This window comes from Triticum urartu, chromosome 4A, assembly GCF_056163025.1.
Source record: "Triticum urartu cultivar PI428250 chromosome 4A, HENAU_Tu73, whole genome shotgun sequence".
Classification (NCBI taxonomy): domain Eukaryota; kingdom Viridiplantae; phylum Streptophyta; class Magnoliopsida; order Poales; family Poaceae; genus Triticum; species Triticum urartu.
The window spans coordinates 397,229,064-397,244,195 of record NC_141876.1 but is presented as its reverse complement, the minus strand read 5'-3'; the positions used below and the strand labels follow the sequence as shown (position 1 = coordinate 397,244,195).

The following is a 15,132-nucleotide window of genomic DNA, read 5'->3' as shown; positions in this document are numbered from 1 at the left end:
AAAACCTGTGAATATTTTTTTTAAAAGGGATTAATTTTTGAATTTTTTTTTTGATTTTTTGGGAAAAATGTTTTTAAAATGTAAACTCCTTTTATTTTTTAATTTTTTTAATTGAAAACATTGTTTAAGAAGACTTTGAAAATTTTAGAATTTTTGAAAGATAAACATAAATAGTAAAAAAGAAACAAAAAAATAAACGAAAATAGGAAAAGAAACAGTAATGAAAATCTTTGAATTCAGGCGAAAATGGGCCGGACTGGTGCGCACGAGTATGTGCGTTTTGACGAGGGTTTGCCGCAGTGAGCGGCAAATAGGATCCTCCTTGGTCGATCCCCCTTGGTCGACCTCCATCCACCGGGCCAAAAGCCCATCCCGCAGCACAGCCTGCTCACAGCGGTCGGCAACACACACCGTATACCGAACAGATCGCTAACACGCAGGCACTAGGCAGCTCCCAAAACCCTCGCCCCCCTTCCGGCGGCCATCAGCTACCCCCCCCTCTCCGCCGCCGCAAAACCCCCACCAGCAAAGCCGCCGCAAAAACCTCATCACCATGGCTCCGGGGGACGCCGGCGTCGAGCAGCCACGTAAGGCGCATCGCGTGGCCAAGTCGGGCGCGAAGGCGCGGAAGAAGGGCAAAGGCGCCGCCGGCGACGATGAAGGGGGCGAGAGGAAGAACCCCAAGGTAGGGATGGGGCCCGCTGTCTCCTGGGTTTCTCTCTCGTAAAGCGTGGGCTTTCTCGCCGCTTGTTTTGTTATCCGTAGATTAGTCAAGTATTCGGCTGGCGAGCATCCTATCTGGGTGCCTGTAAGAGCCTCGCCTAGGATGGACGATTCTGTTTAGTGCTTGATTGTGGAACATTCCGGTACAAAGTATGAATCATGCCCAAATATTGCACTATAAACGATGGTTACCGTTTCTTTATTCCTTTTTCCTATCTGGTTTTGGAGGCTTTCGTTTAATTAGACTGCAATGCCTTTTTCCAGGCCTTTGCCTTCCGTTCAGCAACAAAGGCGAAGCGGCTACAATCTCGGTCAGCAGAAATTGAACAACGCCGTCTCCATGTGCCAATCATGGATCGCTCTATTGGGGAACCACCTCCTTTTGTTGTTGTAGTCCAAGGACCTCCGCAGGTATGATATGGCTCTTGAATGAAAATGATGCCTATGTATTCTTCTCTGACCATTAGCTTACTTCAAATCGATCAGGTTGGAAAGTCGCTGCTGATAAAATGTCTAGTAAAGCACTACACTAAACAAAACTTGTCAGATGTCCGCGGTCCCATCACGGTTGTATCAGGTTAATGAATATTTCACATCTCATACTTAAACAGTGGATAATGCTCTTCAAATTAACCAGATTATTGGGAATATGTATATATTTGTTACATATAGGTAAAAGCAGGAGGGTGCAGTTCTTGGAGTGTCCAAGTGATATCAATGGAATGATCGATGCGGCTAAAATAGCAGATCTTGCTCTGCTGCTTATTGATGGTAGCTATGGATTTGAGATGGTATGTTGTCAAAGCTGTTATTCTTATAAATACTTGTAGGCCTGTTAAGTTGTTTAGCAGACACTAGGGCTCACGACATAAATATGCTTCGTGGATTTAGATGCACCTTAGGAGCACATACCCACCGACTTCTATTCTTACAAAGAGATTCGATAAAATGCCGCATCTTACTCCCCTTGGATAAAATGCCCCACCTTACTTTATAAATTATAATCGATAGCGAGCCATCTTACTTTGTCATCCTCCTTTCAATATTTAAATCATTTTTGGCTAAATGGCCTCCAAATCAGGCTCAAAAAGATCAAAATGCTCCAGTAGCTTCTTCTTCCTTAGTTTGCCTCACCTCCTTTCTCTCCCAACAAGGGTGTTTGGATCTTAGCTTGGGTGCCGTCTCCACCCCACCTTGATGGCTGCTGGAGCTCACGATGGTGCCTACTCCTGTTGCCGGAAGGGTTGAGCTTTGCTTGGCCTGACCCCAACACCCCACTCCCTCCGCGTTGCTTCCCCATCCTCTGGCAGCTCTACAAAGGGAACCAACAGCGCACCCAGCATGGCTCTTGGTCCATTCATGTGAGTCCTCCATCGGGTCAGGATCCCTAGTACTGCACCAAACTCTCAGGGAACCGAACTCTTCACTGTACTCCACTCGCACAAGCTCCAATACATTGCTGCTCCACTTTCTAGAGTTCAGCGGGGGAAAAACAAGCAACCGACCAACACACATGACTAGTGATTGATGGAATATGTAACAGTACATGCAAACCATCTATGATCGCACTACGCCGTTGCTGTTAATTGATGAATTATACCAATTGTCTGTGGTCCTTTCCTCCTTCTATGTCCTGGTGAAGATGACATATAAGGCTCTCAACGACTAGCTGTGGCAGAGTGCCATGCCACCTGTCGCCACGGTTCTCTCCTTGGTCGGGGTGCATGACAAGGGAAGTTCTCGCTGCAGTTGGTCGAGTCTGGGGAGAAGGCGGCGGGGATGAGAGTGCAGTGAGAGGGTTGGAGCTGATGAAGATAAAGGGTGTTTGCCTTCCCTGTGCTTTTGGATAGAAACCCCATGCGTTGCCACGGTATTGGAGATTTGATTTCTGAATATTATATAGAATTTAAATTCAGCAAGATTTAAATATGTGAGAAGTTTCTTGCAGCAAATAAACAATAATCTTAACATAAAAATTTGAACATGTCACACTTAAATGTCTAGGAGTTAAAACCCACTTAGAATACGCTATTGCATGTTGCATGCATGGCAGGGAGGCTATCATGTCCAGATCAGACGGTTACTAGTGAACCAAGGTAACAAATCTAACAGCTAAAACAATTTTGACGAGGTGGCTCAAGAGCTGGAAAATAGCAATCAATGTTTGCTAGTGGGGTTTGCCTATATATCTATATAAATACTCAAAAGGAATTCTATCACGCGAAAAGTAAAATGGGTCACTAGATCAATTACAAAGTGAGATGGGCATTTTCTCAAGGTCAAAGTAAGATAGGATGTTTTAGAAAATCCCACTTCTCTTACACATTAGGCTAAATGCTTTATTACAGTTATTAGATTTCCTGTCCATGACTATTTTGTCCCATTTTCATGGCTCGGTGTTCAACATGTTAATTCCCCAGATCTCAGTTTGTTAATTCCTACCAATTGGTGAAGCCGACCTGTTGTTTTGATCTATGTTTATCTGTTAAATCTTTTCTGTTAACACATTGTACTAAAGCTACCCAAATGAAACCTTGTATCCAGGATACATTCGAGTTCCTTAATATCATGCAAGTGCATGGATTCCCCAAGGTAATGGGAGTGCTTACACATCTTGATCAATTTAAAGATGTAAAGAAACTAAGGAAAACTAAGCAGCGCCTTAAGCATCGATTCTGGGCTGAGATAAAGGAGGGAGCAAAACTGTTCTACTTATCTGGTCTCATTCATGGAAAGTAAGTTTCTGTAAAGTTGGTATTTCATTGTTCAGACTCTTAGTTTGTTGGTAAATAACTGGAAATGTGATCCATGGGACATGGTAATTTATTTTAAGCCAATTTGAGATCACTGCTCGCCATATCATAACGAAATACTATGCAGTACTAGGTGATTTCCCCGTGCGTTGCTGCCGAATTTAAAGATTAAATTCGGATAAATTTTGTATGAACGAAAGGACCTAAATCAAAAGTTATTATTTTCAGAAGTAATTGTGTGTGAACAAATAGTTTGCATGTATGCTGGACCATTGAAGATGGACCAATTAAATTGAGGTATGCATGTGCTAGACAATAGTTTTAGTGTATGATGACGTGGCACATTTGGTGATGTGGAGGGCTGCATATTGAGAGAATTAGAGTTAGTGGGGATCAACTATTTAGGTATACTATGCAATATGCATTGGCTTCTCTATGCTGCAGCTTCATGGCATGGCTGTACATTAACCTGGATTTTTAACTTCCGTACTCCTACCACTTGTCCAATTCTGTGCAGATACACGAAAAGAGAAGTCCATAATCTTGCAAGGTTTATATCTGTTATCAAGCCCATCCCTTTGAGTTGGCGAATGGCACATCCTTACTTGTTAGCAGATAGATTCGAAGATGTAACTTCGTCAGAAAGTGTGCGCTTGAATAGGAAATGTGACAGAAAAATAACGCTGTATGGTTACCTTCGTGGATGTAACATGAAAAGAGGGACCAAGGTAACATTTAAACATATGCCTTTTCTTTCATCATTGCTGAACTTTGATTTGAATTAGGGATTAACTTATTTGTGCAAGGCTATTATACTTCATAACAGGCATTATTACTCCCATGATTGAGTTAATATATATATGAATTCATCAATACAGTTTACATTTGGACTTAGTTGAATAGCTCAAAAATGGAGGTAAAGAACAAGATCTTACTTTTCAGTAAGCATGAATTTGATTTGGGTGAACCTACAGAAATTACTATTCGATAATTAATTATTGTTCAGTTTGAAATTGACTAGATGGAATGCATAGCACTATTTTTATTAACTGTACTAGACATCGCTCAATCTGTTTCAAAATAAAAAGTGTGCAGTTTAACTCTCGATCATTTTATTTCAACTTCAGCAGCAGCCGAATAATACAGAGCTTTCATTAATGATATGAACTCCTGACTTGCAACCAAAGGGAACACACCTTTTACTAAGCCATATGCTGTATTGCTATGAGCAAGTTACTTTTGTACATTCACATACAGTAGAGTGATCCCCGTGCTCCACAACTCCTTTAACACTAAAGTGATGAATGATTTAAGTGGGTGAGTTTTCTATGAAGTGGTTATCGCTGGGGAAAAATCACATATTAGGTAGCCAGATTACTTTTGTGATGTCTTAATACATTATTGATTACTCCCTCCGTGCCTATTTACATGGTGCACACGTATTTTGAGATACAACTTTGACCGTCAATTTGACCAATAAAATGTGGTATATGTCAAAAAATCGTACCATTCAATTTGTATTAAAATGTAGTTTTAAATGGTATACTTTTAAGTTTTAACATATAATTAATATATTATTGCTGAAAATGATGATCAAAGTTCAATCACGAAAAACGAGGATGCCATGTAAATAGGCACGGCTGGAGTACCTTGCCATGCCTACATGGTGACTTGGTTGTTAATTATTTGTTTAAAGATGGGAACGTTCTTTAAAGGGACCAAATGCTTTTCAATAGGGTTAGAAAGCGAGGTTTTCTTCAATTATTATGCACTAAATTTGATGGGACTGCTGTGAATACCGAGGATGACTGCACAGGAAAGTGAGATATCAACCCCAAACACAATTTAGAGGTGTGTCAGTATTTAGTCCTTGCACATTAGAAGGAATTGGACTTCACCTCACTTAGAAGGATGCATGTACGCATTGTTGTTCCTGTTCTTTTCTCTCTGTGTTTGATTTCATCCTACTTTTTTGGATGCCAACACCTGCTGTAATTTGTGCAGGTGCATATCACAGGAGCAGGTGATTTCAGCTTGTCTGGTGTAACAAGTTTGGCTGATCCCTGCCCTTTGCCATCGGCTGCAAAGAAGCGAGGACTACGTGACAAGGAGAAGCTGTTCTATGCCCCAATGTCTGGTCTTGGGGATCTCCTGTATGACAAGGATGCGGTGTACATCAACATCAATGATCATCTTGTTCAGTTTTCAAACACTGATGACAACAGTGCATCTAAGAAACAAGGTACGACCAGCATGTTAAACTATAAATACCTGAATTTGGTCCCCTCGACTGTGATTGCCTGCAATTGGAGTTTTTTCATGTATACTTATTCAGGATAATAGTTTTGTATGAAATGACCATGCATAAACATGCTTTGGTTAACAAGGATATTTTAATGCCAAACTGGAAACTCAATTGATTGCTGATATTGTGTCGCTGACCTGGTATTGCATTCAAAAAATGTTGTGGCTTATGAGTGTTGCTGAGACATAGATTGCAAAGTGAGGCTGGCTGCTACATAGTTGCTGCTTGTGCCTCGGGAAAATAATCCGAGTAGAGAAACTTTTGCTGGTGGACCAGTTATTTGACTAAATTGCCCCTGTAATATCTTTATGGTTTTCCGATCATTCCATATAGTGCCATATGACTATTACAGAGCTTCTGAAAGTGTGTGCGACTTTCCTTTAATATAATATTTATCTCTAATAGTTTATCACATATCTATGCTTAATTGTTTGCTGGGCTGCTGACCATGCTACAGGGAAAGGTAATGATGTTGGTGTGGCTCTAGTAAAGACTCTTCAGAACACCAAATACTCCCTTGATGAGAAGTTAGATCAGAGTTTTATAAATTTCTTCGGCAGACGGCCTGCTGCTCAGTCCGAAGACAGTGACATGACAGGCAATGCCATTTCTTCAAGACAGAATGACCAGGGAGAAGCTAACATTTTGGCACAAGTAGGTGGTAATAACCTTAGTAGTGCAGGCACCCTGGAGAGCAATGGGCACTCTTCTTCTGAGTGCTCTAGTGATAGTGAAGGTGACAATGATGATGACATTCAGCCAAGTGATCATGGCGTTGACTTGAGAGAAGAAGTGGAATTTTGCAATGGAAGAATGAGGCGAAAAGCTGTGTCAGCTAATTTTCAAGATGTTGATGATGATGATGATGATGATGATGATGATGAGGTTTACCATTTGCCCTTAGTATCAATGCATATCAGTGGATAGCTTTCTTTCTCTTGTTTTGTGTTACATACTTGGTTTATGTTCCTTTTACTTCCCGCAAATGCTTTATATTTAAGAAATAATTGTTGAACATGCATTTATTTGTGAAATGTAACCCACCCAGGCAACCTATAAGACCATAGGTTGGTATTAGCTTTTCCTAAGTTCACCTGTCAATATAAAGTGGCATTTTGTAGGCATGAACTCATTTTTTAATTCTTCTATGGTACTATGGGTTTTCAGTCTGAGTCTGTAAAAATATTTTAACCTTGTTTTGAAATACAGGGTTCTGATAACGAAGATGATAGTCATAATGAAGATTCTGACGATGACCATCTATCTGAAGGTTCTTTATCATCAGATGGTAGTGGAGAAGCTCTTGATTCAGGTAGGAACCAATTTCACACGCATATCTTACGTCATGCACCCAGCAATCCTTGCACATACATATTAGTTATGCTAATTTCTTTGCTGAACCAATTTCCTTAAGAATAAAGCACTGACAATATTTTGTTTTGACATTTCAATTCTAACCTTTTTTATTTAGATGATGGAGCTGAAAACACTTCGAAGTGGAAAAAATCTTTACTTGCTAGAACACTGGCCAGACGGAGTGCCAGTCTAATGCAACTTGTATATGGGCAAGCTTCAGCAGAACTAGACAATGATAGCGGCGAAGAAGATAGCTCTGATGAAGAAATTTTTGTACCAAAAGGACAAAAAAAGGTAATTGTGTGTTGCATGCATGATAATTAACGGTAGACGAGGTATCTTATCTTCTCTAGGATAGATTATCCATGATCTCTGGTTTGATAGCCATATTCGATCAGAAATAGGTCAACAGAGAAGGGACTTCAGTAGACCCTTGTTTTTCCTTATTATACTTAAGCCATCTGTATGCTGGGGGCAAAGAAAATAGTGCCCAACTGCACTTTTTTGCTATCATTTTTATAGTTCTCCTGGTCACAATATTTATGAAGGTACACACTATGCAGTGCTAATATATGTTCATGTGAGCATTTTACCTCCTGTATTTTATTGCGTGATGGGTTACCTGGAGAATCTACTATAGTGCACAGAGTTCTACATATCTTGCTAGTTTTGTTATTAGTGTGAATCAATAGATGACTTTGTTTTGTGATTCACAGCAAGTAAAGAATGAATTACCAAGCTTTGACGATATTGATGCTGAGGATTACTCTAAGTTCTTGAAAGTGGAGCTACGTGATTGGTCTAACGAAGATCTCATCAAAAGCATCCGTGACCGTTTTGTGACTGGAGATTGGTCAAAAGCTTCTCTGAGAGGACGCGAGGTAGATGAAAATGGAGAGGGTGATGAAGAAATCGATGGTGATTTTGAAGATCTGGAAACTGGTGAGGTGCACAAGAGCCAGGCTGCTGAAAGTGCAGCTGGGAAGCCAGGTGTTCACAAAGAAGACGAACTAAAAGTTGAAGAACTAAGACTCAAGAAGCTTGCGCTTAAAGCAAAATTTGATTCAGAATATCCTTAATACGTGATCGTTTTATCTTTCTTTATTTCTCTTTCGATTTGCAGTTTGTTCTTCACGCGCTCTTTTGCTTGCCTCTTAGACTGGAGCAGCACCTCCATGATCTGTTTATTTTGACCGGTTTCTTGAACTTTTTTTTATTTGACTAGAAATTAGAAATGCATTTTTGCTCATTTCTTGTTTCATTCCTTGACTGAAACCTACATATGATGGATCGGACCTCTCTGGCGAGGAAGTTGATAACGAGAAGAAATCGAAAAGAGAGCAATCTGACGCAGGGGGCTATTTTGACAAAGTATGCTGTGCCATTCTCTGCCCTTTTCAGCTCTGCTCCTGAAAAAAGAAAGGAGACTGATCTAGCTTTTGTATCTTTTCAGTTGAAGGAGGAAATTGAACTCCGCAAGCAAATGAATATATCTGAACTCAATGATCTGGATGAAGATACCCGAGTAGAAATTGAAGGATTTAGGACTGGTACTTACGTCAGATTAGAGATACATGGTGTGCCGTATGAGCTAGTTGAGCATTTTGATCCTTGCCACCCCATTCTTGTTGGGGGTATTGGCCTCGGTGAGGAGAACACTGGATATATGCAGGTCAGCCATTTTATATTTATACTTCCAGTTTTCTTGATCAGTAGCTTAAGGAATTGAAATATGCTGGTGCAGTTACTTGATGTTGGAACTACGAATACTCTACATAACTGTAAAATAATGTTACATGGAGCTTTCAACCTTCCACATTTACATCACGTGTAAATATTATCGCGGCAGTCAGAAGGAAAAAGTGGAACAGATCTTGACTGATTATTTGGTGGTGTAGATTGTAGTGCCGCAGATTAGTCAAATCTGGATGTTAGAGTTAACCTAGTTGCATGAGAAGTACACCTCCATTCCAAGTTACAGACTTACAGTGAAAACTTGGTGGATGCTAAGAGTTTTCAGAAAGTCTTGAAAACTGCAGTATTTGAGGAGGGTGATATTCTATTAATACGTGAAATCGCAAGTTGAAAATCATATTCATATGGGAGATACATAAAAAACAAATCAGCATGAATATTGATGTTTACTCCCTCTATCCATATATATAAGGCCTAATGCATTTTTCAAGCCTAACTTTGACCACATATTAGAGCAATAATATATGACATGCAAGTTACACAAAGCATACCGTCAAATTCGTGTGTAGAAGGAGCTTCCAATGATATAACTTTCACATTATACATCTCATGTACTATTCATCTTATCAATAGTCAAAGGTAATCTCGAAAAATGCATTAGGCCCTATATATATGGATGGAGGGAATAACTGTTTTTGTCTTCCAGTGGATATTTTGCCCTAGTTTTTCTGTATGATGTTTAATGAACACTATCCACTTTTGAATTATAAATGTGTGCTGTAGCATCTAACAGGCAATTGCAGGGGGTCATTTGGTTCATTTTTATTATACTGGCGGTGACCCACAATTTCACATATTACCCTGTTTGTTGTTGATACAGGTTAGCTTGAAGCGCCACAGATGGCATAGGAAAGTGTTGAAGACAAAAGACCCAATTGTTGTCTCTATTGGTTGGAGACGTTTTCAAACAACGCCTGTATATGCAATAGAGGATCGAAATGGCCGGCACCGCATGCTCAAATACACTCCAGAGCATATGCATTGCTTTGCTATGTTCTGGGGGCCACTGGCTCCACCAAAAAGCGGTGTACTAGCAGTCCAGAGTCTTTCCAGCAACAAGGTACATTCATTGATCAGTTCACACCAGTCCATAGATGGTTAGTGGTAAATAAGAAAAAATATGCTTGGTGTGACATTTAGGCATGTTATTTTCTAACAAATGTTCCTGTTTTTAATATCCTCAAGAGACAGTGATAATCAAAATCAGAGCTATCATAGTCGCAGACAAGTGACAACAGCCTAGTATCATAATCATCTAATCACAACCAAATCGAATGGAATCTTCAATTGTTGTGTTGCCAAGGCCCTGACTTATGTCCCCGACTTTATTTTCTCCACGTTTCATGCTTTCTCTTCTAAGACAAAAGTTGAACTCACCATTTCTCTGAAGAAGTTAGGCACTATGAATGCCATGGAAAGCTAGTCAGGAGTGACCATCATTTTATTGGATGGACATGTTCACTAAGTGTCTGTCACTGTAACATGCATCTCGGAGTTTCAGTTTGCACTACTTGATAATAGTTTGTAGTTTCATTCTGTTTTAGCAATAGTCATTTTAGTATATTTACTGATATGCTTTGCAATGATGCTTGCACATTCACGCAGGTACCATTTAGAATTACTGCAACTGGTTGGGTTCAGGAATTCAACAATACTGCCCGAATTATGAAGAAGATCAAGCTCACAGGCGCACCATGCAAGATATTTAAGAAAACCGCCTTAATTAAAGGGATGTTCACATCTGATCTAGAGGTTGCTAGGTTTGAAGGTGCAGCAATTCGGACAGTAAGTGGAATCCGAGGACAAGTTAAGAAGGTAATACATGAAAGGGCTTGCTTGAATAATCCGTGGTAGTTATTTATAGCATCTTATGATTTGATGAATCTAATCGTCTAATTTTATGCCTCCACAATTTCTCAACATTTTTATATCGTTGCATTGTCTTTGGTCTTGTAATGGACATGTAAGATGTAACAGCACACAAAGTGGCCTGGCTAGGAAACAAACCTTTTGCATACACATTTTTTTCCTCTCCTTGATCAAACCAAATTGAAGATCTTGAGAATGACCAACTATCGTCTCATGGGCTAGGTTTATAGCTAAACTCCCAAGTTTTAGTAGTTCTTAACTAGAACCTTTTAGCTTTTCGGGGACGCCAATGGAAGTGATAACTGTACAGAACCTTGAAAACTACGAGCGGACATTATAAAACTCTCAATCTGTCCCTGTCATATCTATAATTATGGTTTTGGAGAGATTTGTGAAGGGGATATTTGGCAGCGCCAATGGACAAGTCGAAGTAGTATGTGCTTGTACTTGTCCGTCCTTATCTTCTCTACCCCTAGTAAGTTTTTTTTTGTGGATATACCCCTAGTAAGTTGATGCCTAAAAAGGCGGACAGTAACAAGGCGTTTCATAGAAATCTAGTACAAGCACGAGGTCATGATAAATGTAAGGCTGTCAACCAGCTGAACCAGAGCGAATACAACCAAACTCAGCTTGAGCTCGTTTTTTTTTACCATGAGCGTATTAACCCAAAGGTTAACTCAGACTCGGCTCGTAAAACCTCGGGTTGGGTCGCTGAGGACTCGACAAAGCTTGAGCTTTGCTTTACTCAGGCTCTTGGAGAATCATCATTATCTTCTGACCAGAACATTTGCTCAGAAACTAGGCACTACTGGTCTACTAAAGAAATGTTGCAAACCTAATTCTCATAGATGGTACCGCAACTTCAATCTTCTGCAGTGGCCAAGGTGGGAACCAATAAACTGGGCACCAGGCTGTGCAGGTTGTGCTTCGCTGTTTGCTGCAGGGAGCATTCAATGTGAATGATCCATAATGGGCTGCAAAGAGACTGTCATGGGCCAATTGAAGAATGTTCACGGGCTAGTCCAAGGAGGTTGTAGGCAGCGAATTGAGTTGTAACATCCAAGTTAGAATCTGTTGCCGTTAGAAACAACTGGGCTTTAATAACACGGGCTAAATGGATGTATCTAGCACTTACATCCATTTCAGCATCAATTAATATGGGACGGAGGGAGTATCATTTTAGATTTTGGTAAGTTAGCAACTTCAGAATTGTGTGGGCTAGTTTAGGTGTTATTTGTAGCTCTAAGAAAACTAATAAATAATAAAGGAAGTGAAAAAACGTGGGCCATGTAGGCACCCCTATTGATGTATGTTTATTAGTAGATTGGAATCTTATCTGGATTCTGTGTAAGCACATTAGTTTGTTTTTGCTGTTGGAGAGGAAACTTCAAGGTCAATCTGGACTATGGAAACCCTGAAGCTGACAAATTCATCATTTTTCTGGTAATTTAAATATTCAAATGTAGGCACTAAATAGTATTCTGTTACAGGCAGCAAAGATCGAACCAGGAGATGCATTAAGGAGAAAAGGGGAAAATACGGAAGGCATTGCGAGGTGCACATTTGAGGACAAAGTTCTTATGAGTGACATTGTCTTCATGCGAGCATGGGTCAACGTTGAAGTTCCCACCTACTGTAATCTTGTGACCACTTCTCTTCAACCCCGAGATCAGATGTGGCAAGGCATGAGAACCACTGCTGAGTTGCGGAAGGCACACAACATACCTATTCCACACAACAAAGACTCGGTTTACAAGGTTGTGAGCCTTAATTTCTTGTCAGGAACCCTTTCTCGCTCTTAATATCCTTTTTTACCATCTCTCTCACATGTTATCATGGCAGGGTATTGAGCGGAAAGTGCGGAAGTTCAACGCCATAGAGGTCCCTAGAAAACTGCAACCTTTGCTTCCTTTTAAATCAAAGCCGAAGGATAGGCCTAAGGGCAAGAAAGGATCAGCTGTGGACATGATACCGGAGATTATGAATATTGGCGAGAAGAAGATACATGGAGCTCTTCAACAGTTGCATCTGTTAAAGCATGAAAAGGTGACATGTTATGTGCACATGAGCATATTCTAACTTGATGCATTGTTGTGCGTGGTGCTTATCATCCGCTTGATTTATGCAGACGAGGAAGGAGAAAATCAAGCGCGGGCTGCAGAAGAAAGCTCACGAGGCGCAGAAAGCCAAGACGGATGAGATAACAAGGAAGCGGCAGAGGGAAGATAGGCGTGAGAGATACAGGGAAGAAGATAAGAAAAAGAAGCGCGCCCGAAAGTAGGCGCGGAAGATACAAGGGGTCTGTCTCTGCACGCGCGTTTCCATGACATAGAAGCACCAGCCAGAGCACTGTCTACCCAAGACATGTTACTCCACTGGCACGGCTGGCAGCAGACGACTCATGAAACCTCTAGTAGCGATCTAGTTGGAGATGCATGTGATATTGCTAGTCACTCGCAAAAAGTTATGGCCAGTGACACCATGTTCACCGGTAAGCGTGTACCTCCGTGAATTTTGTCACCCTTACGAGTGACTAGCTGGGATCGTATGTTGAATTGTAAGTTGAGAGACAGAACAGTTGGCCAATTTTGTTTCGTCAGGTTTTGTAACGGTGGAGCTTTGAGAGATGTTGACATTGGTTCTGATTGGCTGGTGTTTTTTCGACATGTGGACCTGCCCTTGTATGATTGGCTACTTTCTTTTGTATGCAACGTTTACGTATACTAGATGACCCGGTTGCGCCAATGGCGCAAGAACCCAGTTAGTAGCAATGTTAGTAGTGAATAGGTAGGGGATGTAGCTACAAACATAATGCAATGTGAATTTATCACAGATAGTAGAGTGAGGTAGATCGTTTTACAGAAACACGTACATAGGCTGCTGTAGAGCTTATTTAGTAATCTTCTTAGTCTGACTGGTTTTCAGGTGTGAACGTACGAATAAGCAGTGTCATTGTCGTATAATGCTTGCATGGTATACTTCCATAGGTACTTGAAGGCTCATGTGGCAAATGTAACAATTGATGTGTAATTTTTGGTCGATGCTAGGCGTAAGCCGGTTGATAACTCGCAATTATCGTCCGCCTTGATAACCGTCCGATCATGCACATCATAGCCGTTCACTCAAAGTCCCACGGATCCCACTTCCTCTCAGATGCACATGTTCGCCTCACGCGCCACAGCACAACGCCCAGTCGCCCACTGTCCCGCTACGATGCAACGGACGTCGATGTTGCCAGAGCTACGATGCAGCGGTCGCTGACGCCTCCGTACTTGTGATGCAGCGGTCGTCGACGCCGCCGAAGTTGCGCTGCAGCGGCCGCGACGCCGTTGGAGCAGTGATGCAGCAGTCGTGGACGCCGCCGGAGTTTGCGCTGCAGCGGCCGCGACGTCGTCGGAGCAGTGATGCAGCAGCCGCGCCGCCTCCAGAGTTGCTATGTAGCAGCCGCCAGCCTTGCCGAAGCTGCAATGCAGCGGTCGTCGACGCCACCGGTGTTGTGATGCAGCGGTGGCGACGCTGTCGGAGCTGCTATACATCGGTCGCCGGAGCTGCAATGCAAACGGTCGTCGACGCCACCGGTGTTGTGATGCAGCGGCCTTGATGCAGCCGGAGCTGCAATGCAACGGTCGCCGACGCCGCCGGAGTTGTGATGCAGCGGCCGCCGGAGCTGCAATGCAACGGAAGTCGACGTCACCGGAGTTGTGATGCAGCGGCCGCCGGAGCTGCAATGCAACGGACGTCGACGTCGCCGGAGTTGTGATGAAGCGGCCGCCGGAGCTGCAATGCAACGGACGTCGACGTCGCCGGAGTTGTGATGCAGTGGCCGCGACGCCACCGGTGCTATGATGGAGTGGGCGTCTATGTTGGCTGTTGTGGACGAGTTGCGTCGCAGCCAGAGCAACCCTGCGACGAGGTGTCCTCGCAGTAGGAGTAGCGCCGAGCCGTCGACGAGGTGCATCGCAGCATGGCGGTGACGGGCGAATTGCTGCGTCGCGGCACGATGGCCGTGGGTGAGCGGGGCATCGCATCGCCGGCAGCAACGACGAGCGGCCGCCTCCTCACACATGTTGTGTCGCCCATGCTAGGTTGCAGCACCACGGTGGTGGCGCTTGGGGCTTCAGCACCCACCTTTTGCGGCGAGGATGTAGTAGGTGGTGGGCGCCGTCGATCCTCCCTGGTTCTCTGTAGCGGGGCGGGGTGGCCGGCGTTGCCATGGGAGCTCTCTCCTTCGAGCGGGATGAGCAGAGATGGGGAGGAGAAAAAGACGAGTGGCGAAGTCGTGCGGAGGAGAAGGGACGCGAAGAGATAAGGCCGGCCGGCGGTAGATGGGCCAGAGGACACATGGCAAGCAACGCGGGAGGCTTACGTTTG

General features: G+C 42.7%; 1 protein-coding gene across 1 annotated transcript; it reads left to right on the top strand.

Moving 5' to 3' along the window:
- The first annotated feature begins 409 nt into the window (after window positions 1–409).
- Window positions 410–13,427, top strand: LOC125551769 (P-loop containing nucleoside triphosphate hydrolases superfamily protein). Its single transcript, XM_087518468.1, has 18 exons — window positions 410–685; window positions 988–1,134; window positions 1,210–1,300; window positions 1,396–1,514; window positions 3,268–3,458; window positions 3,994–4,204; window positions 5,481–5,718; window positions 6,239–6,666; window positions 6,991–7,093; window positions 7,253–7,431; window positions 7,854–8,210; window positions 8,422–8,508; window positions 8,591–8,809; window positions 9,713–9,952; window positions 10,498–10,707; window positions 12,252–12,518; window positions 12,604–12,807; window positions 12,890–13,427. The coding sequence occupies exons 1-18, from the start codon at window positions 554–556 to the stop codon at window positions 13,040–13,042; spliced, it is 3,576 nt and encodes a 1,191-aa protein (XP_087374594.1). The 5' UTR covers window positions 410–553; the 3' UTR covers window positions 13,043–13,427.
- The last annotated feature ends 1,705 nt before the right edge of the window (window positions 13,428–15,132 follow it).